Raw genomic sequence first — 23,682 nt, 5'->3', positions numbered from 1 at the left:
CGTATGATGGAAGTGACTTGGAAAGACTATAGTATGCATAGATGTTCCGTAATTGGTTCTGGTTTGCTAATCACATCAAGAGAAAAAGCCTTTTGTTTGGCTGTGACTGTAGAGGCAGAACTGGGATGGGGGAGGAAAAGAAAATCATTGAAAGGGCATCAGTCAGTCAGTCAGTCCTTCCTTGATCTTAGTGTGACCTCTTCTCTTTGACTTCTTCCTGGCTATTGGTGTTCCAGTGAGAGAAGAGAGAAGGCCCTATCCCTTTGAGATAACAATTCATTTTAGGTAAAGAAGGTTAATTTAGAGGTCCCAAACCTGAGTTTCAAAAGGTCAGGAGAGTGAACCACTCAAGGTCTAAGAGTCTGGGAGTTGAGTCCATTTTGAGTTTTGCAGCCAGCCAAAAAAGGGCTGAGCAGTGACCTTCAGAATCATTACTCCATAACCCCTTTGCTCCCTGAGTTAGTTGAAATGAGGCCTCATTTTGGCAGTGATGCCACATTTGATGTGACCAATGCTATGTAGAAACTGCATTAAACCTGAACCCATTTTCCCCAGAAAATGTGCCAAGTTGGGACGAGGGAGAGTGTGTATCTCCCTCTGTCCCCTTCCCCCACCATATTTGAGGAATAAGGATATTTGTATTTCTCTTCTTAATATGTTTCCAAATAAAGATCCCTTTGTAAAAGCAAACTGATGTTGATTGGTTAAATGAAAGAGTGCTAACAACTGGAGGTTAACAAGTGGTGGGAACACTTGGAATGGGGGTTTAAACTTCTAGGCTGCTGTATCTACTTCCCAGGACTGGCAGAGGTAGGGCTGGAACAGTGAAGAAATCCTCCAGACCCTCAGGGTTCCCCCTAGAACCCTGAAGCGGAGAGGTAGCTGGTCTGGTTTTGGGATGGTAAACTCCAGAGTACTAAGTACACATGTGAGCACCCTTGGTTATCCATGCCCTTGGATGCCAACCTTCAGAATACCAATTCATCTTAAGTAGACTGAAAGGCCTCAAGGCAAGCAATCATACCCCACCTGTGGTCCTCTGAGTCCTTATCTCTCTCTCCCAGAGAAATTAAAGGTTTTGCTTAAAACAAGATATGTAACAGGCGCCTTCAAGATTTATCTGTGCTTGAGCTCAGTTTCATAAACATATCATATGGATAACCCTATGCCTTCCCACTTGTGAGTATTGCTAAATAAAAACTGTATTGCTCCCCTTTCCATGTGTCTTTCTTTCTCTCTAGCTTCTACTTGTATCCAAATCTAAACCTTTTGCTTTCAAGACTGAAATTTTAAAAATTGAGGACCCCAAAAAGCTTTTATGTAGGTTCTATCTACCAATATTTACCATATTTGAAATTAAAATGGATGAAGTGTTAAGATATTAAATTAAATATTAAAATAAACCCATTATATATTAATATATTAAAAAACTGTATTTCCTAAAACAAAAAAAAAAATATGAAGAGTAGCACTGTTTTACATATTCTTGCAACTCTAACCTCTGCCTTAACAGAAACCTCTGCCTTAACAGAAGAAAACTGGATTCTTATATCTGCTTCTGCATTCAGATGCCTGAGGGCATCATATTGATTTAGAAAACCACAAGTTAACATTATCTATGTTGTATTTTTTTTTTGTCAAACATTTCCCAATTATATTTTTTTTTGCTTTTTTGGAGAGGGGAAGGTAGGGCAATTGGGGTTAAGTGACTTGCCCAAGGTCACACGGCTAGTTTTCCCAATTGCATTTGAATGTGGTTTTGGCAGGACTTTGGAGTTCTGGTGGCCACTTGAGTTTTGACATCTCTGCTAAACTTTAAGCTATTGTCTAGGACTGAGCAGAGCCTTTTAGGCAATTCACCGACTTCCCTATCCTGGGAGAAAGGGTTGAGAAAGTAACAATCCTGAGGGAGTCACAGGGACAGCCTCCTTTTTATCCTACACCTGAGCTGGGACTAAGGAGCTTGCTTGCCTCCTGCTCCTGGGATTCACTCTCTTCCACCCACTTGCCATGGGAAGGATGCTTAACCTGTCAGCCCAGAGCTTAAAGTTCTGAGGCACATGTCACATCATAATAGATAGCTTTTATATTGTAAATGTTTTAAAAAAATTAAACTCATTTTCAGGGGAGGAAATTGAAGTAGAATAGGGATTAAAATGATTTGCCCATGAGTCATTCCGTTCAGTTGTGTCTATTTCTTCAGGACTCCATGTGGGATTTTCTTTGCTCTGCATGAGGAACTGAGGTAAATAGGTTAAATGTCTTTCCCAGGGTCACAATATGTGTCTGAGGCCAGATATTAACTCTGGGAGATGAGTATTCCTGATTTTAGACCCATCATTCTACCCACTGTACCACAGATATGAAAGTGTTTCAAAGAATTTGAACTCAGGTCTTCTCCATTTCAGGTTCAGCCCTAGAACCAGTATACCACCTAGCTGCCTCATAAAATACAGCTAATTTACTATGATTAGTATTCCTAACTTCAAGGACCTTCCAGTGAGTAGAGTATATCACAATTCATTACCATCTATTATCATTATCTTTCTTTCCATAGTCTCTCTTCAATATCTGTTTCACTTATTTGTGATATCATTTCTTACTTTCCTTCTTTTTTCCCTTGATCACTTTCTAGGTCTACTTCTCCCTTGTCTGTTTGGTTTCAGCTTTTCTGTACTCTTGCTTTTCCCCTCCCTCTGAGCTACTCTAGGGCAGCATCTGCACCCATTTGTAGTCTCGGAATTTTTGTGCATGTACAGTGGCCTGGGCTTCAGATTTCACTAATGCAGGGAATCCCAGAAGAGGAAACTCCCTCTACCAGAGCAGATCTTCAACTCTTTTGGAATTTATAATCTTAAAGCAGGGGTTCTTAACTTTTTTTGTATCGTTGACCTCTTTGGCAGTCTGTTGAAGCCTATGCACCCCTTCTTAGGATGTTTGGGCTTTTTTTTTTTTTTTTGCCTTTTGGAGGGCAATTGGGGTCAGGATTTTTTTTTTTGCTTTTTTTTTGGGGGGGCAATTGGGGTTAAGTAACTTGCCCAAGGTTACGCGGCTAGTTTTTTTGTGTGGGTGTTAAGTGTCTGAGGCCGGAACCGAACTTGGGTCCTCCTGACTTTGGGGCCAGCGCTTTAATCACTGCGCCACCTAGCCGCCCTCAGGTTGTTTTTTAAGTACTTAAAATAAAATTTATAGGATTTCAAAAGTAAACCAAAGGCTGGTGAAAATTTTTTTTCTCCTTGCAAGTTCAAGGAGCCCCTGAAATCTATCCATGGACCTCTTTGACTGTGGATCTTGGGTTAGAGATCCCTTTCTTAGCGAACTCCCGGAGCCCCTAATAAGTTATTTGTTCAGGGTTACGAAGTCAGTGTATGTGAAGAATGGGACTCGAACTCATATCTTCTGGGCTTCTTTAGGTGAATGCAAGTGGCTTAATATAAAATTTTCGATTACTTTATTTCCTCTGTCTACGTGCCTAGCATAGGGCTAGAAGCAGGGCGGTGGGGAAGTAGAGACAAAGACTCTCTCTCCTAAACACCCCCCCCCCCAAAAAAAAAAAGAGGAAGCTGTCCTTAGGGAGTTTACATTCCATAAATCTAAACGCTAATTTAGTAGATAAGCGGAAGTGAGTCGTGCGACCAGTGGGGCTATTGTCCCTCTGGGAGAGAGGGCGAAGGGAGGAAAAAAGAGCGCAGGACAGAAGCGCTGGGCCAGCCTAGGACGGAAGTGGCCGCAGCCCGTGGCTCCGCCCAGCGGTGCTTCGTCAGCCAGACTCTGGGCCCCCAGCCCACCTCGGCCCCGCCTCTTGGGAACAAGCAACCGTTAGAGGGCGTGGTCAGCAGGCTGAGTCTCGCGGGAAATTCCGTTGGCGGGGCTGTTGTCCCTGGCGGGGGAGCCGGGTACAGTTGCTAAGGAAATGACTCTTAAGCACCGCCCTGTCTGGCCGGGCGGGGTCTCCTCCCGGCGCCATTTCCGGTTCCGCTCCCCCTTAGATCACTTGGTCCCGTTACCGCGGCCGCCGTCTCCTCCGGCCCCCAGCCGTCGTCCTCATTCGCAGGCTTCGCGCCTCTCGCCGGCACGTCGCCTTGGCCACGCCTTCTTTTCTGTCCGCTCCCTGCGGCGTGTGCCCCCGGAGCTCTTGCGCCGGGACGGGTCACGGCTTCTCTCGCCCGCCTTGCCCATCTGCCGGGCCTTCAGACGTCGCGATGGGCGCGTATCTCTCCCAGCCCAACACGGTGAAGAGCTCTGGGGATGGGGAGGGCACCGCGGGCCCGGGGGGACACGGCGCCCCGCGCCTGCCACTGCCCTACGGCTTCTCGGCCATGCAAGGCTGGCGCGTCTCGATGGAGGTAATTGCGGGAGGGAGGCAGACCCAGGCGGCCGGGCAACCGCTGGAAGATGGGAGGCGGAGTGCGGGTGCTGACCTCACGTGGAGTAGAAGAGGCACATTCTGGGTCCCCAGAGTTCGGGGCGGGCAGGCCCTGGGACTCCACAGAGGCGTACCTAGGGCTCCCCGCCAGCCCCCTCCCATCCCTCCTGGGTCGCAGGATCGGCCGGCCGCGCTTTGGGCGTGAGCCGTGTGGACTCGGGTTTTATCAGCCTTTCTCTCCCGTCTGGCTTCCCTAGAGGGGTAAAGAGAAGGGAGGAAAAGGTGACACCCCCCCCCCCCCGACGGTATTGAGATGTAATATATATTTTATTTGTGTGTGTGTGTGTTTAGAGGGACATACATTCAAAATGGGAAGGCCTAGTTTGGGTGGGGAGGCCGCCTAAATGGAATGCTGAGGTAGCATTCTATTTTGGATTTTTCAAACTCCCAAGTTGCTGTTGCTTGGCACTATATGGTGTTAATTCCAAGGCCCCAAGCTTGTCTTCCAGAATCTGTCATTAAGAGTGTACCTTGTGAGAGAGATCATTTCCAGGGAAATTTTTTTCAGTCTTTTAACATACTCAAGTTAACCGTCTTGATCTCTTTCATTCCAGCTTAGTGTTTCTTATTTCTTAAACTCCTCAAAAATTAGCTTTGTCGTTTGTGGTCAGCTGCTAACTTTGAAGTGTCCAGCTGCTTATAGTGCATTTACTTGCTGTCATCTGTGCCTTTCTTAACAAATTTTCATTGCTTTCATCAACTTTCTTTTCTGTGACTTTTACTTGAGCATTTTCTTCTCTTGTATTTTTATAAGTAACCCTTTTTTACTCCCTTTAGGAGAATGGACATAGCAAAGAAAAAGTTGTTTAGTCAGAGTTATGTTTGAAAATACAAAGAAGGGTATCAGATATTGGTACTCAAGGAAGAAAGAGAATTAAGATAGATGCTGTTTAGTACTTTTGCCTTCTTTAGGTCAAAAAGAGGAGAGGTATGTGGGTGGATGTCGGAAGAGGGGAGTATGTCCAGATGAAATACTGGAGTGAGATAATGGATTAAGGCAGTAGGTGTTAAAACCAGTGTTTTATCTGTCAAGGCGTGCTCTGTAGGTATTACTCTTGGGGATTCTCTCAGCCCCACCCCTTCCCTTGCTTTAGCTATAGAATGGCAGCATGGAATTAAACAGTTTCGTTTTTTAGGTTCAAATTGTGTAGCTGAATAGTTTCTTTTGGCTGTTATAACCAACAGTCATGATAATTGTGTGACCAGGTTGCTGAAGAGGACCGAATAGATTGGTATCTTTGTACTGTTTCTCTCCCCCAGTAATATTGTAAGTCCCTTAAGTCAGGGACATTGTCTCCATTTTTGTTTAATTCCCCACAGTGCACAGTGTAGTGAGTATGGTGGATGTAAAAGTTGGAAACTGGTTTGGGATGGTTTAAAGGTGAGCCTTACCTTAAGGGAGGTGGGGGTTAGGTGATTTGGGGAGGTTCTTTTCATTTGTACAATTTTTCCATTGAGAGTCTTTGTTATGGTTTTACAATTTGTTTGGAATTTATATGCAGTATGGCAAGACTTTTCCTCCAGGGCTCCTCATTCCATACATTTTCTCTCTGTTAAATATGTGAAGTGGTCTTTCTCTTCAGCTTTCCTTTTTATTTTAGTTGCTGCCATTCTTTGGCAATAATATTTCTAGTTTCTTATTTTAACTGAATTGTCTGGATCTAGCTCCACTTCCTCCATCTATTTATCCCATTAAGCCAATAATATTGTTCAGTACTCCTACTAGACCTTTCCATTTTGCCCATGAGTTATGGTATAGCCAGAGGCTGATCAACAAAGGTCTGTGTATCATACAGTGATTTTTAGCTAAAATGACCATGATCTAAATTTTCCCTCTGAGAGACTACTAAAGGTGTTTGAATTTTCTAATGCACTTTAAAAAAATTCTCTTCCCTCCTTCACATTCACATGCCTGGATATCTTTAATGAAACTCTTCCTAAATTGTCTTCTGTATTGAATACTCTGTAAAAGCCTAGTACATAAATTACTAAAAAGAACTTTATGTTTTTTTGTACTTTTAGGTTCAAATCTCCATGGCTTAACACCTCCAATTAAGAAAAGTCCCCTACTTAACCTTCTTGGTCATGTTGGTTTACATTTGGGGAGTTTATTATCCTAATAAACCTTCACAACATTTGGTACATAAACAGGATGTGCTACTGTACCTTTTTCTCTTGAGTCAGGGGTGGCAACTGTCACACTCACCTTCACATTTTATTCTCCCTGCCTTTCTCTAGCCTCTTTCACTGTGGTACCACGGTGCCTTGACTGAGGAGGTGTAATCCAGACACACAACAAACAGGGAGTTCCCCCTCCCTTGTCTCATCATGCTTTGGAGGGAGCCTGAGACCAAGCTGGTTGAGGTGTGTGGGAGCAGAGTGTGAATTTGGTGGTGGTGGTTGGGAAGAGGGATGGCTGGTTGGGAGGTAGGGAGTGGATGGATGGGTAGCCTAGATTTTGCAACTTCTGATGGACTAAAGATCATTGGATAGATACTGCTTTCAAAGATAGCTTTGAATGTAGCTCTGAATATCTTGACCTTTGGTGGTAAAAGCTAGTTTTAATGGTGAGTCAGTGTCTCTTAGGTTCTTTTACATTCTTTATTCTTACAGTGATTCTTGACCCAGGAATCCTTATCTTTCTAATATTTCTGTAGATATCTGATATTTGTGATGTAGTGATTTTTTAAAACAGGTTTTTGGCCCTCTAAAACAAAAGCTAAAGTTTTCCAAAGGACTTGTAGAGAAGGAACTGTAGAGCCTTGGAAGGCTATGGGCTGTGTAATTCAACTGGCTTTTCCCCCCAACCTTTAATGTCTGCAAAACTAAGAGGAAAAAGCCATGAAGCTCCAGTTTTATGTTTTTGAATTGATAAGATCTTTAAGACCTGGTATATTTTTGGTGGAGATGTGATGAAGCTGGAGAAGACATTTATTACAAGATGAAGTTTTAGAATTACTGGGTAGAATAGATGTGTTAGTTTAAGCTGAATTGGGGAAAGGTTGTCAGGGCCTACCAACAGATGAATAGAAAGTGTTTAAAACAATTGGCTATGGAAAATGACTTGCCAGAGACCTTAAAAAGCATGATCAGCCAGAAGACATTTGACTTAGTTTTGGGAGAGATAGTGGCATGTTAGAACATTGCCTTGGGAGTTAGGAGGCTTCTGCATTCTTAGTGCAAAGTACTTCACTTTCCAGAACCTTAAATTTGAGACATTTGGGCAAAATGAAGAAAGGAAGAAATTTTCAAGACTTGAGGAATGATGTTTCTGGCTTGAGGCTTATAATTCTGCTTTTTATGTACCCTGTACCTTAGTTTCTCATCTATAGCATTGTGAACTTCTTGAAGGCAGAAACTGGCTTTTCATCTTTGTCTCTCCGATTTTTACAGCAGTACAGTACATAGAGTAGGCACTTAATAAATGTTTGTTGAATTGACTAATTTTAGTGATTGAAAAGGAATAAACTAAAAGAACCTTAGAACACTACATGAACATAGTTTTTTAGGCAGGGCAGTGGTAATAACTGGCTGATAGGAGAAAGAGTAGCCTGGGATCTAGTTTGACTTGAGGAGATGCAATGTACATATGACAGATGTGGTATTTTTTTTGCAGGTTTCAGGCTCCCTCTAAAACTAAGATAGAATAGTTTTGTATGAGAATTTTTAAAGAAATGACCTCAGTGTTCAACTTAAAATGGACAAAAGTCATTGAAAGACGGTTTTCAAAATTTTCTGTGGGAACACTGAAATTGTCTCTTCATTAGCTCAGTGGAAAATGAGCAAAGTGTTTATTTCTCCATTTCCTTCTCTGCAGTATAAAGAATCTGTCAACCATTTACCATGTAGGTTTGAGTAAGACTTTGTTATTACTCAGAATGGAGGGAGGATAATTGGGCTTATTATCACATGCTTAATTTTTTCAAAGCATTTTGAGGGTTTTTATTAGTGTTATAGCAGTCTGTTATAATAAAGTTGGAATATATTATAACTGCTCTAGGATTTTTTTGGCTAAGAGTTTTTTGTGATGTGATAAACTAAAGTTGATATGTTCTTGATTGGAGGACATTGTACCTTCTGTTAAAATTATAGACCTGATGTCTTTGGGATTCCCTAGAATGCTCTGATTCTATATTATAAAGGGTTCAACATGATTTCTTTTACACTGAGAACATTTTGTACTTAGAATGGATTTGTAGTAGTTGAACCATTTAACCCTGGTGCAAGAGTTAATTTCAGATGTGCAGTGGATTATGTAAAATATGACTCTTAAGATTTGATATAAAAATGTGTGAGTCCTGATGGTGGAAAAATTTTAGAAACCTAATAGGCAGCTTGGTGGCTCAGTGGCTAGAGTACTGTGCCTGGAGTAAGAAATACCTGAATTCAGATCCAGCCTCAGACACTTACTAGCTGTGTGACCCTGGACAAGTCACTTAACCGCTGTTTGCCTTCTTTCACTGGAGAAGGAAATGGCAAACCAATCTTTGCCAAGAAAATCCCATGGATAATATTGGCATGCTATGGTCCATGGAGTCATGGAGAGTTGGACACAACTGAACAATAAAAACAGCAGCAGTTTCTAATATTGTGATGTTCAATGTGTGATAGCAAAAGGGATGCTGTGGATAACTTGGGGCATTGGAAGCTGAAGGTTTTAGATTTGGAATCTAATCCCCTGGTAATTAAGAGCAATGCCTACTTTTGCTGAACTGGAACTGCCTCTTTACCTACACTGCATTCAACTTAATTAGACTGGAAGAATCAAATAAACTTTTAAAATATAACAGTGCATTTTTGTTTTTTATAATCTGTAATAGATATATTCCTATATTCCTTGTATTTCAGAGAGAGATGGGTATTTCACTTTTAGAAAGTTTTTAAGAGACCTTTTTTTTTAAACTATGGTAATTTCCTCATTATCTTTCAGACCACTGAAGGCTGATATTGGAATCTTATACTTCAGACTGATGAGACATTCTGAACAAATTTATTTCCAGGCTCTTAGTCCTTCCCTTGCCTCTCACAGTCCTCTTTTCAGTTATCTTCTCAAGACTTTGTACTTTTAGCTATCCTGAAGGAATTAGATTTGTGTGCACAAATTTGCAGAGACAGAGGCTCCAGGTCTATTATCTCCCATTTTCATATGCTACTTTAACAAGCATGTTGTCTCTAGAGGCATAAATTCATAGAACCAAGCTTACATGTAATCGCTAAGTAGAACCTTCCAACTGAACATTGAACATTGATTCCTCTTTAATGAATTATTTTATTTACTTTTGCTAGACATATAAAATCTATAATTTTGTAACCTATAAAAAATTCTCTGGGAGGGAGGGGGGAAAGGAAGGAAGGAAATAAGCAATTATTAAGCATCTAGGTGCTACTTTGTACAAAGTGCTTTACAAATATTATCCCATTTGATCCTTATGACAGCCTTGGGAGGAAGGTGCTATTATTATCCTCATTTTATGCTTAGGGAAAATGAGGCAGAGAGTGAGTGATTAAGTGACTTGCCCAGGGTCACATAGCTAGTAATTTACGTACCTTGGACTAGATTTGAACTAGGGTCTTCCTAACCGAACCCAGTGTTCTTTCTGTTGGCCCATCCAGCTACTTCTATAAACTTTGATTCATTGTCATCTATGGCCTTCTGTGACCTATTGAATATTTAACAGTTTCTGAAAATGTTAACTAGTTACATATGCTATGTCATTAGAAATTGTCATGTTTCATCTTTAAATATTAACATTTTGGATTGAGGAGTTATAGTGTTGCTTGGTGCAGGTGAGAGGTAGAGGTAGGGCCTAGAAGATAGCTGGGGCTAGAACCAATAGGAAGACTGCAGATTGTGTGTTCAGGGATAGCCTCAGTTACTGGGAAACAGGCAGGTCTGAAGAAGACTCCCAGAATAGAAGAAGTTTTTCCAAGGAGCTTATGATGGTTAATTTTAAGAATGGTTGGGTGAGCTGAGGAGGTATCAGGGAAGACAGTTATTGGATTGGATTGAAGACATGATGGCTTCTCATTAGAGGGGCCTAGTTCCTTGCCTAATGAACTGTTTGCATCAGGTGCTGGCTCTGTAGGGCTTTCATTGTGGTCTTAACATTTCTATTCTCACTGTTGTCCTAAGAAGAAGAGTTCTCAACATTTCATTATTTATTCATTCATTCATTTATATTGAAAATTCAGTAATAAAAATATTTTATTAATTTTTTATTTCCACATTACCTCACTCCACCCCTTTCCCTACCCTGAGAAGACAAGAAATACATTATATATTATATATATATGAAGTCACACAAAACATTTTATATGTGAAACCATGCAAAACTCATTTCCATATTAGTCATGTTGCAAAAAAAAGGAAAGAAAAAATGAAAAAAATTATGCTTCCATCTATACTCAGACTCCCATCAGTTCTCTCTCTAGAGGTAGATAACATTTTTCATCATAAGTCCTTTAGAATTGTCTTAGATTGTTTTATTGATCAGAATAGCTAAATCATTGACAGTTGATCATCCTTACAATACATATGCAAAACATTTCTGCATCTGCCGTGTTCTGGGGAAAAAAGAAAAGAAAAGAAAAAACCACTTCAGTCTGCATTCTGAATCCATCACTTCTCTTTCTAGAGGTAGATAACATTTTATATCATGAATCTTATGGAGTTGTTTTGGATGATTGTGTCGATCAAAGTCACTCACTTACTTGATTATCTTTACAATTTTGCTATTACTGTGTAGATTGTTAATCTTGGCTTTGCTAACTTCACTTTTTATCAGTTCATATAAGTCTTCTAGATTTTTCTGAAGCCATCTGTTCATCATTTCTTATAGCACACAAGTACTCCATCACATTCAGATACTATAACTTAACATTTTGTTTAGAAGCAGTGACAGTTTCTTGTAGGCAAGGGACCATGTCATTTGTATTTATAAATCCTTAATATTAGTACACAGTAGTTAATAGATTAATGAAGAAGCATTGTGTTTGGAGGGAGGGAGGTAGAGCAGTTGGAGTTAAGTGACTTGCCCAAGGTCACATGGCTAGTTTTTTGTGTTAAGTGTCTGAGGCCAGATTTGAACTGGGGTCCTACTGACTCCAGGGTCAGTGATCACTGCACCACCCAGCCACCCTGAAGAAGCATTTTTAAACACTGTGCAAAGTAGTTGTTATTGAGTGAGTGAATGAATGAGAAACATTTCTTAAATACTTATTAAGTGCAAAGCACTGTGTGCTAAATACTGGGTATACAAATAGGAAAGCAAGATGGTTCTTTTCAAGGAACTCACTTTCTGATGGAAACAACATATATAAGGGATTTCAGCTGCAAGTCATATGGAAAGTTTTCATGGTCCTTAGGGTACAGTGGCAAAGCAAATAGTATTGCATATTCTCTAATGCCATTCCTATTGATAAAATCATATCATATCTGTTTCTGATACTGAACATTTTAACAGTGCCAAGGACTTTGATGTCAAGAACTTTCTGCTCCAGGTCTTCAGTAGATATGGCCCCTAAGGAGGCTTCAGTGCTCACTCAAGCAGTTGTCAGGTCATATCTCCACAGAGGTTGCTTCTGGGTATGATGTCTAAGAGGTCTAGGCTGGAAGCAGGACCACTGGTCTGGAGAGGCTGCAACTCCTGGTACTCTCTTGGATTGGCATGTCCATTGGTAGTTAGTCAGCGGTTGATATTGCAGGGTGGGAAAAGTGGGCCCCTTTTCTGGTAGTAAATACTCCACTCAGTTATTGCTATGAGGCCTAATCTGGGAAGCAGGGCTAACAGTCCAGGGGGCACTACTAGTCTATCTTAATTAGGGATATGGTTGAAAGAATGAATTGTGGCCATTATCTTACAAGGTGTACTGATGGTCCCTTTCTAAACTTTCTTCTTTTCTGTCTTTCTCTTTTTTTCTTCTCTAGGTAATTGTTTCTTTAGGAACAGTAAAACTATTGCATGTAACGTGGTTTGCTTATAAAAGTGTGTTTTGTTTATTAAACTTAAAGAGTATGGCTATTCAGTTATTTGTTACAAATTTTATAATAGAATTTACTTTAAACAGTTGATATCTTTTGTTTTTTATCACCTTAATTTGTATGATTATATAATTAATAATAATCAGTGCTAGATTCCTCAGATTAATTCTTTTGGAAGATATAAAAGCTGATTCTTAACAGCCTCTGGGCTCCCCCCCCTTTTTTTTTTTTGCTGTCATCACTACAAAGAGGAAAGGGGTTGCACAATGAATAATATTTTATACTTTGCTTGTTTTGTGGGTTGACAAAAAAATAACAATCTTAGTGACCAACCTTTTGGTGATAAGCCTCTGCATTTAAATATCTAGGCTGATATCTTCAGACATACTCTATCACTGACCTATATCTGAGGCTTCCTAGCTCTGTCAGTTCTTGTATTCTGCTACCACAACCTTCAGAAATCCAGGATCATCCCATGATGGGACATCAAAGTAGGATTATTTTTTTTTCTTTTTCTTTTGGAGATAGTTGAGTGACTTACTTGCCCAAGGTCACATAGCTAATAAGTATGTTGAGGCCAAATTTGAACTTAGCTCCCCCTGACTCTAGGGCCTATGCTTCATCCACACTGTACCACCTAGCTTCTTCTTCAGGGTAGGATTTTGATGGAATCTAGTGTGTCTTAATTTTTGCCAGTTTGAAAATCAGAGGCAGTCTGGCATAGTGAGTAGATAGAGTGGAAAAAGATCTGGAATTTTAGTGGATTGCAATCTCAGCATGACTCAACAGTGTGATATGACCACTGGGGAGGAGAAGGTGTCTGACTTAGGTGCATGGTAGAGAAGAAAGAAAAGTCCCAAATAGTGTAACCAAGTGAGAAATGAGGAGAGATGTCTGAACTGAGCTCTCTCCTTAAATGGAGATTTGGAGTTCAAACACCCCTAACCCCCCCACCCTTCAATCAGAGAGGCAGAGGGATTTTGCAGTGATGAGGTTATCCCAATAATTAGCTTCCCAAAGTATTATAGAAAAACCAGTCAGGTCCCAAAGGAGTTCAGCCAAGTGAGAAATGAGATATCTGAGCTGAGCTCTCTTCTTAAATAGTAGGCAGAACTAGGAGCCTGTGAATTTTATACACAAGATTTTTTTTATGCCCTGATTTTCATGACTACTTTCTTAGTTATGAAAGCCTGGTGCTTTCAGAGATGTTCAGTATAGGTAGAGGTTGCAAGGAAGCAGATTTAAGCTTGATGTAAGGAAAAATTTTCCAGCAATTACAAACTATCCTGGAATGGGCTACCTCAGAAAATAGTATATTCCTTTTTACTAGAGGTCTTCATGCAATGGCTGTGTGATCAATTCTTTGGTGTGTTGTAGAGAAGATTCTAATTGGGGTCTAGATTGTACTTGATGGCCTGTGAGGTCCTTTCCAACTCTACGATTTTATGTTCTCTGTTCTCCTACTGTATTTGAAAGGACCTTTACAATTTCAAGTTGCTTGTGTATTCTACTTAAATAAATAGTAGAGCTATCATCATTTACATTTTTATTTTACAAATTAATTATCATTTACATTTTTACTTTTGAATCTTCAGAGTCCAAGGACTTTAGAATTAAGATTTATAGTAATAGAAATTGGCTGACAGCATTCTTACAGTTTCTTAAATGAAGTCTTTCATTTTTACCTCTATGTTTGTAAGTAGGAAGTTTTCAGGCTTATTTGATAAAAAGTGTTTGGTCAGCGTACATGGTCAGATAAAGATGCATTAACTTTATAGCTATGCAATGTTTATCCAAAAACCCTTTAGAAATAATTTAGAGTATGGTGGATATTTTATTTTAAACATTTATGATTTTAAAAGATTTTTTTGTCCTACATTTTTCGGATATTGTTGATATTATTGTGGGTGTGTTTAACGACAACAAAAAGTCCCTGGAAAAGTAAAGAGACATATTTTTCCTCAGAATTTTCCTGTCCTCCCACACAGCCTTTAGCATGTCCCATTATGGCTAGAATGAAAGCTGACTGTTTACTAAATCTTGATATCATAAAGAAAACAGCCTTTAAAGTTTAAAGGAGGACAGCCTTAGTACAAATATAGTACTTCCTAACCTACTATATTGGGTAGTAAGCTTATAAAGTGTATTATTAGAAGGGGAAATTCAGAATGAAAATACAAATGCGTTCAGAAAAAAGTTTAGATAAATGCAGGAATGGTAAATCTACGATGAATTGTTTGATGGAGAAAATGAGATGTTTGGGGAAAACGCTCCCTAACTTTTTAAATTTTGATTGAGGGAGTATAACTATTTTCTCCTACACAGAACATTATAGTCATATAGATTTCATCCAGTAGGTTTCTGAGAAGCCCTGACTCTCCTGCTGTTTTTTTTTTTTTTTATGCCATGTTTATTCCAAGGGCAAATAGTCTTGGAGGTGCTGTAGTGGAATGAAAGTATCTCTGGGTCTAGGATTAGAAATATAGAGGTAGAGTGATTTTCATTTATTGTCTACCTGCTTCCTCTATTAACTTTTACTTTTAAAAAAATAATAATACAGGGGCAGCTAGGTGGGAAGGTGGATAGAGCACTGGCCCTAGAGTCAGGAGGAGCTGAGTTCAAATGTGGTCTAAGATACTTAAGGGCTGTGTGACTGTGGGCAAGTCACTTAACCCCAATTGTCTCCACACAGACACACAAAATAAGAATAACGGTACAAAACAACCTATAGTAAGAACCTAATTGCTTGTTTAAAGGATCAGTATTATAGGAGCTTTGAAGAGAGAACTTGGATGGTCAGAAAACAAGCATTTTACTAAGTGCCTGCTCTATGCCAGGCACTGTGCCAAGCACTTTACAAATATTATCTCATTTGATTCTCACTACAGCACTGGGAGGAGGTAAGTGCTTATTATTATCTCTGTTTATTTATTTATTTGGTTTTTGGAGAGCCATTGGGGTTAAGTGACTTGCCAAAGGTCACATGGCTATTTTTTGTGTTAAGTGTCTGAGGCTGGATCCGAACCCAGGTCCTCCTGACTCCAGGGCTGGTGCTCTATTCACTGTGCCACCTAACCTCCCCTATTATCTCTATTTAACGGTTGAAGAAACTGAGGGGGACAGAAGTTAAATGACTTGCCCAGGGTCACACAGCTAGAAGTGGTAAGAGCTTAATTTCTCCTTTAAGGCAGAATATAACTTGAATAAGAGAAGGGGGAAGGGCATTCTAGGTAGGAACAAAAGAGAGAAGGTAGGAATGCTTAGGTTATGTTAAGGAAATGATGAGTGAAAAGTTTGAATAGGAAATTAGGATGAATTGAGGTAGGTGGGTGTTAGGTTGTGGAAAGCCATATTGATGAGAGGGGATGGGAAAGTGTTTTGAATCAATGTTTTAGGAAGGTTAATCTGTTGATTTATAGGTAGGATGGATTAGAGAGACTGGAAATTGTAAGCCTAGTTAAACTATTGCAGCAATATTAGTGTGAGCTAATAAATGTCTAAACAAAGGTGGTAGCATTGGAAATGGAAAGGAGGAAGGAAGTATGTAAGAGGTTACAAAGGAAGAATTAAAATCAACAAATGTTTAAGAAACACAAATGTATTAGGCACTGGGGATTCAGTGATTAATAATGATGTGATCCCTGTTCTCAAATAGCTTAAAATCTACTGGAATAGATGGGTAAAAAATGACATGTATACAGATAAATATATAATAAAAGCAGAATATAATAGGGCAAAGAAGGATTTCAAAGTATTATAGTAAAATTGAGGGAGATACTTTAAGCTGAAGGGAACTCAGGGGTGGGGAACCTGTGGCCTTCTAAGTCCCAGGGATCAGCCTTTTGACTGAGTACAAGTTTTACAGAACAGATTCTTTTATTAAGGGGATTTGTTCTGTGAAGTGTGGATTCAGTCAAAGGGCTGCACTTGAGGACCTCAAGGACGAAGGTCCCCCACCCCTGAATTAGGTAATACTCCAGATTGGAAGTGACAACCAATGTGAACCTTGAAGGAAGAAAAAGATTCTGATATGTAATGTGGGAGACTGGTTCAATCTGAGGAACAGTTGTAGTCTAGTTTGACTGCAATGTCAAATATATGTAGGAGTAATATGAAGAATAAGTTAAAGCTAACCTTACATGCCAGCCTAAGGAGTTAGTGTCTGAAGCAGGATAGAATCAAAGTTTTCCTGACTCCACATCCGTTACTGTGTGTCTATATACCACGTTACTGCTTTTGTCTGAGCCTGTAAACTGAGTGAGCCACATGGTCCCTTATAGATTTAACGTTCTGTGTCCTGGAAGTTTGTTTAGGGATAAATGAAAGACAAACTTAGAATGAAACATCTACCCACTCTCATGATTTGATAGTTTCAGAAAAGATATGGGCCTCTAAAGGTCACTTTTAGCCCTGAGAGTCTGCTATACTATGAGTTTATATTTTAACCTGTAATAGGCAATAGGAGATTTTAGTAGAGTTATTTTGGCATCTGTGTAAAGATTTGATTAGAGAAAGGGGAATCTGAAGGCAGGTAAATCAATTTGGAAGACTGTTAACAGTACTCCAGGTGAGTAGTGATGGGGGGGCCTCAAAAATATGGTTGCAGTAGGATTGGAAACATGGGGTTGGATCTGTGAGCAGAGGTGAAGGTAGAATTTAAAGGGATTTTACTAATTGAATGTGGGGTTTGAGGGAATGGAGTAGTAAAAGCTGATATTTTAAGTCTGGGTGGCAGGGAAAATGATGTTGTCAATGGAAGTATGGAAATTGCAGGAGATTATTGGACTTGACATATCAATACCAACAGGATATTCAGGTGTGGATGTCATGCATACAGTTGGAGCTGAAAGGAGAGATGGGGGCTAGAGATCTGTTTTAGGGATAATTTGTGTATAGGTGATCATTGAAGATATGGAAATGGGTAAGGTCACAGAGAGTTTATAGAGAGAAGATGGGATACCCATACTGAGGAGGTGGGAGGAGGGTAATGAACTGATAAAGGAGACCTTAGAAATGGGTTAACATGGAGGAGAACCAAAAGAGAATAAATAGTACCACTGAAACCAAGAGAGGAAAGAGGGTCCACATTGATTGAATGTAGGAAGAGAGAAAGAACAAGGGAGGATGCAGAAATTATTCTGAAGCTTTCAAGTCTTAGTGAGTGGAAAAATGGATATCCCTATTTCTGACCATCAAAATGGAATCTCATTTTGAGGAAAAGTTTAATCCAAGGTCATGGAAGCTTCCAGGTTGAGATTTCCCAAAGACTTTGAAAATACTGAGACAGAAGTTCAGGGATGAAACTTGTGCTGGAACTGTAGGGTAATTTGCAGAGAAGTTAGGGGATGAGATTTGTGATGGAAAAAAGGATAGTATAAAAAGAGGAGAGTGAAGACTGAACTTGGAGATACACCTACATTTAGGGGCCAGAATGAGAAAGGAAAGCCAAAGGAGAACAGTCTTCAAGTGGATACTGTTGTGTCAGAAGGTGGTTGAATGGGTCCAAGAGTGAAGACTGGGAAAATGCTGCTGGATTAGATGTTAAAGAGATGTAAAGGATTCTCTTTTTGGGCCTTAGATTTATTTTATATCATAATAGTTTCCTGAACTAATCAGTTTCCATCAACTAAAGGCAGTTAGGTGTAGTGCAGTGGATAGAATACTAGGCCTAAAGTCAGGAAAACCCAAGTTCAAATTCAGCCTCAGATACTTCCATGTTGTGTGCCCAATGGCAAGTCATTTAGTTTTTTTGCCTCAGTTTCCTCAACTGTAAAGTGGGGATAATAACAGTGCCTATTTCTGCAGGGATGCAAGAATCAAATGCAATAATATTTGTATAGCCCCTTAGCGCATAGCAGGTACTATAGAAATGTTTATTCCCTTCCCTTTCCTAGCTAGGAACCTAGGAGATGTTTTTTGTCCCAGGGTTTTTTTGTTTATTAACTTTTAAATGTTCACCAATAGTTAACCCTTGGCTCCAGGTATCAAGTGTCTTGATCTTGATATTTGGGCCTGCTTAGTCCCTAGGTTCAAAGATTTGTTTCATCCAGCCTCTGATTTCATTTTCCCCTCTAACATTTGTTTTTTTTTTTACATTTTTAGTTCCAAATTCTCTACTTACCTCCCTCCCCTTCTTTCCTCCCTGAGGGAGCAATTTGATATAGGCTATACGTGTTCAGTCATGTGAAACACATTTCCATATTAGTCATGCTGTAAAAGAAAACACAAACAAAAGAAAAACCCACAAAAAAAATAAAGCGAAAAATAGTATGCTTTGATCTGCATTCAGACTTCATCAGCCCATCAAATCTTTTTCTGGAGTTGGATAGCATTTTTCATCACGAGTCCTTTGGAATTGTCTTAGAGCATTGTATTGCTAAGAATAGCTGAATCATTCAGAATTGGTCATCATACAATATTGCTGTTGTACAATGTTCTCCTGGTTCTCACTTCACTTTGTATCAGTTCATGTGAGTTTCAAGGTTTTTCTGAAATCATCCTGCTTATCATTTCTATAGCACAGAAGTATTCCATTACAGTCTTATATCACAACTTATTCATTTATTCCCCAATTGATGAATGTCCCCTTAATTTCCAATTCTTTGCTGAAGAGTATTTATTTACAAGGGAAAATATAATTTTAATTGAGAAATAATATGCCAAGGTAATTAGAAATATGTATAAAAAAAAATTTCTGCCTAGACTAGTTCTAGCTTGCTTAGCTGTTCTCCAGGCTGGAAACCTAAGCCTCAGCATATACTGCTACTCTACTCCCACTCCTACAAGGTCCATAAAAAGAATTTCAACCCTAACCAAAAAACACCACCTGCCAATTTAGAATTCTGCCTACTTTGGGTACTCGACCAAATTCATTCATCTATTTCATAATTTTGGGTTTACTTCGCCAATTAGGAAGCTTCCTGATTACTAGGCTTTGGATGATTGGTTCACATTTTCATTGCTGTCACAATGAACTCCGAGAAGAATAAAGAGGGAAAAGCCTTCTTAAAAAGATATTACACTTTGTTACTTTTGGGGGACAGGGCAAGGGATACATGGTGGGCATAATTTTACCTGACAGTTCACAGCTATCACAAAAGAAAATTCTTTAATTAGAACATTCCCTCCAAAATTACAAGTGTCCACGATCACTACTAAAACTTTTTTTGTGTGGGACTTCCCATGTGTAGGAAGCTCATGTTATAGAAATTTATCCACCTCACCCTTGCCCCCCTCTCATGAAGATCAGTCAGTAACTTAGTAACTTATTCATAACTGAGAGTTGCCTGAGAGCATTGAATAGTTAAGTGACTTGACCAGGGCCAAAACAACTAGTGTGTCACGCAGGATTTAAACCAGGGTCTTCTATTTCTAAGACTGGTCTTGATTACTCTACCATGCTGTTTCTCTCCTAGAACTTGTAATACTTAGTCTGTTTGTTTTTCAGGGCTGTTACAGTGTCTCACTTTTTTCCCCTCCTTTCTCTGCCAAGTAGAACATGTTTAATCCCTTTTCTACATAATAGCCCTTCAAAATACTTGAAATTATCTACCCAAAACATTCCCATTTCCTTCAACCAGTCCTCTTACTGCATGAATAGCAGGCTTTACTGTCCTGTCTAGAGAATGCTTCCTCTTCAATTTATCAACATTGTTCCTAAAATATGTTGCCCAATCAGAACACAATAGCACAGTATTCTAAATGTGTGATCAGGGGTTCAGTGTACAGTGAGACTGTTACCTCTCTAGTCCTAGATACTATGTCTTTTAATGTGACCTGCATTATCCTTCTTGGACATCATATCCCACCTGATTTATTTTAGCTTGTAGTCTAATACCCCCAGATATTTTTCAGATGAACTGCTAGCTAGCCATATCTCCTCCATTTTATACTTGTAAATTTGATTTCTTAAAAAGTCAAGTTGAAATTTCAACTAATTAGATTTGACCCAATGTTCTAGCCTGTAAAGATATTTTTAAATCCCAACTTTCATCTAGTTTGTTAGCCATACTCTTCAGTTATGTATTAGTTGACAAAAGAAATGAGAATTGTGTACTATAACCTTAACAAAAGGTTGCTGTGAATGTGGAAAATTGCATGTATTTTCAGGGTATTTTTTAGTGTGTTGATTAGTTATGCTGGATTTTTTCTTCATCTTTTTTTTTCTTTAAAAATTTCTTTATTATATGGGGTGGTTCTCTAGTAGAATGGGGAAGGAGACAAGGAGAAATTTAGTCAATATGAAAACAAAAATTATCAAAAGAAATTTTACTTAAAAGGGTGGTACCATTGCTGTCCATTGTATTTATCAGTAGTTTTGGTGCTTCTTGATATTATCTTCTAGTATGGGGCTGGAATCAGTAATTATATTGTTATTTTGGTCTTGCTTTTTGATTCTGTATCATATCATATGTCTTCTTATTTTCTTCATTCATCATTTCTTACAATCATGTGCTTCCATGAAAACCTTCCAAAGGTCCTACTCAGTGTACTTGAGTAATGCTTCCTCTGATTCTTTTATTTTTCAAATGCTTTATTAACTTGATTTACATCATTCATTTCTGCCAGATTTTGAGTTACAAATTTTCTCCTCGTTTTTCCCCTACCCACTGCCCCAAAATAGCAATCCCACAGGATATCCCCTCCTCCAATCTGCTCTCTCCCATACCCCTTTCGACTTTTCCAGTGGATCTCTATGCCCCAGTGCCTGTCTATCTTATTTCCCAATTACATGTAAAATAGTATTAATAACAGTATATATATATTAGAATATTTGGTTTTAAAACTTTGAATTCCAGATTCATTCCCTTCCTCCCTTGTCACTCACCCTTACTGGGAAGATTAGTTCAGTATAGGTTGTACATGTGTGGCTAATGCAAAACAGTAATATAGTAGATATATTGTAAAAGACTGACTATTTCCCTCCCTCCTATCCCACCTCCCATTTGTTCTATTCTCTACTTTGATTCCATCCCTTTTCAAAAGTGGGTGCTTCCAACTTCCCTCCCCTCCAGCCTGCCCTCCCTTCCATCATCCCCCCTCCCATCCTCTTTCCCCCCCTACTCTCCTGGAGGGTGAGATACCCTATTTAGTGTGTATTTCATTTCCTCTTCAAGCCAAATTCAATGGAAATAAGGTTGACCCATTCCCTTTTGCATTCCTATTCTTCCCCTCCATTGTAACCATTTCCTCTTGCCTCTTCTATATGAGATAGTTTACCCCATTCTCTCTCCCCTTCTCCTCTCATTATATTCCTCTCTCACCTCTTAATTTCACCTTTTAAGTATCATCCCTTCCTGTTAAATTGGTCCTGTGCCCTCTATCTATGTATACCTGTAAACATATATACACGCATTCACATATGTATTTATATGCCCATATACCCTCATATATAGACATATATATATATATATATATATATATTTCTATTCCCTTCAGCTACGGAGAAAAGTTTCATAAGTTACAATTATTGTTTTTCCATGTAGGAATGTTAATAGTTCAGCTTTAATAAGTGGCTTATGATTTCTTTTCCCTGTTTACCTTCTCATGCTTCTCTTACTTCCTGTATCTGAATGTCAGATTTTCTGTTCAATTCTGGTTTTTTTCATTAAGAATGCTTGAAAGTCCTGTATTCCATTGAATGACCATATTTTCCCCTGAAACATGATACTCAGTTTTGCTGGGTAGGTGACTCTTGGTTTTAATCCCAGCTCCTTGGACCTCTGGAATATCATATTCCAAGCCCTTCAATCCCTCAGTGTAGAAGCTGCCAGATCCTGGGTTATCCTGATTGTGTTTCCACAATATTCAAAATGTTTCTTCCTGGCTGCTTGTAATATTCTCTCCTTAATCTGGGAATTCTGGAACCTGGCTATAATATTCCTAGGAGTTTTCTTTTTGGGATCTTTTTCAGGAGGTGATCGGTGGATTCTTTCAACCTCTATTTCAACCCTCTGGTTCTAAAACATCTGGGCAGTTTTCTTTGAGAACTTCCTGGAGGATGATTTCTAGGTTCTTACTTTGATCATGGCTTTCAGGTAGTCCAGTAATTTTTAATTTAATTTTAATTTATCTCTCCTGGATCTATTTTCCAGGTCAGTGGTTGTTTTTCTCATGAGATATTTCACATTGCCTTCTATTCTTTCATTTGTTTGGATCTGTTTAACAGCATCTTGGTTTCTCATAAAGTCATTAGCTTCCATTTGCTCCAGTTTAATTCTGAAGCAATGATTCTCCACATTGAGCTTTTGAGATTCTTTTTCCATCTGGCAAATTCAGCTTTTTAAGGCATTCTTCTCCTCATTGCCTTTTTGAGACTCTTTTGCCATTTGAGTTAGTCTATTTTTTAAGGTGTGATTTTCCACATCAGGCTGTTGACTCTCATTTCGTAATTTTCTTGCATTGTTCTCATTTCTCTTCCCACTTTTTCCTCCACTTCTCTTATCTGCTTCTTAAGGTCCTCTATGGCCTGTAACCAGCACGTATTTTCCTTTGAAGCTTTTGGTGCAGGGGTTCTGACTTCACTGTTTTCCTCCTGTTCCATGCTTTGTTCCTTTTTGTCCCCAAAATAGGAGTCTAATGTTGGAATCTTCTATCTGCTTTGTTTCCTTTGCCTGGTCATGTTGCCCCTCAGTCACTTGACCCCTGGGTTTTTTGCCACAGTAGGACTCTGCCACCACATAGGGGAGCTTCTGTCCCAAACGCTGGGGTTTTCTCAGCTGCCGGAGGTATAAGATGGGTGCCCTCTCTGAGGTCTCCACACGCTCTGGCAAGCTGGACACACACCCCAGGACCTCCACCCTACACTGCAATCCAGATCCAAGAAGGTTAAAGCAAGAGCAATTACCCCTTAGACTGGTGCTTGGTCCCCCTACACTCTATAGGCCAGGAGCTGAAGCTGCCGCCACGTGGCGTTGGCTGGCTGTGCCGGCGTCTCAGCAAAAGCCACGCACTCCCACTTACTGGGTCCCGAAGTCCAGACTGCACTGATCTCTCACTGGAAACGCCACAGCTGCTGCTGATCTGGAGTCCCTCTGGCCAGTGGCTGGTCAGGCCCGTCCTGGGGCTAAAGCCTTGGTGTGGGGCTAGGCTCAGCTCCTGCCAGCCTGCTGGGGTGTCCACAGTGGGAGGTTAGCTTCTCTGTGTCATTTTGTGGGTTCTGCAGCTCCAAAGTTTGTTCAGAGTCCCCTTTTTACATGGATTGGGGAAGGTGGAAGCCTGAGCAGTGGGGAGTTCCTGCTTCTACTCCTCCTCTTGACTCCGCCCCCCCCCCCCC

The 23,682-nt window shown here is 39.8% G+C and overlaps 2 protein-coding genes across 3 annotated transcripts in view; both read left to right on the top strand.

Moving 5' to 3' along the window:
* The window catches only part of EIF2B4 (eukaryotic translation initiation factor 2B subunit delta), an 89,195-nt gene that overhangs the window by 36,062 nt on the left and 29,451 nt on the right, over positions 1-23,682 (top strand). The window lies entirely within an intron of this gene.
* PPM1G (protein phosphatase, Mg2+/Mn2+ dependent 1G) overlaps positions 3,945-23,682 on the top strand; it is a 33,018-nt gene continuing 13,280 nt past the window's right edge. Inside the window, exons 1-2 of one of the 2 annotated variants that reach the window (XM_069072082.1) lie at positions 4,222-4,346; positions 6,665-6,790. In XM_069072082.1, the coding sequence (XP_068928183.1) occupies positions 6,755-6,790 (36 nt within the window). In that variant the 5' untranslated portion in view covers positions 4,222-4,346; positions 6,665-6,754. Of the gene's footprint in view, positions 4,347-6,664; positions 6,791-23,682 lie in introns of both variants that reach the window. The other variant, XM_069072081.1, reaches the window with a different exon arrangement.

Source organism: Petaurus breviceps, unplaced genomic scaffold, assembly GCF_028583685.1.
Source record: "Petaurus breviceps papuanus isolate PSGF00001 unplaced genomic scaffold, PetGlider_PUasm1.0 90845, whole genome shotgun sequence".
Taxonomy (NCBI): Eukaryota; Metazoa; Chordata; class Mammalia; order Diprotodontia; family Petauridae; genus Petaurus; species Petaurus breviceps.
Note: the sequence above shows the minus strand (reverse complement) of the source record. Positions and strands in the feature narration are given on the sequence as shown.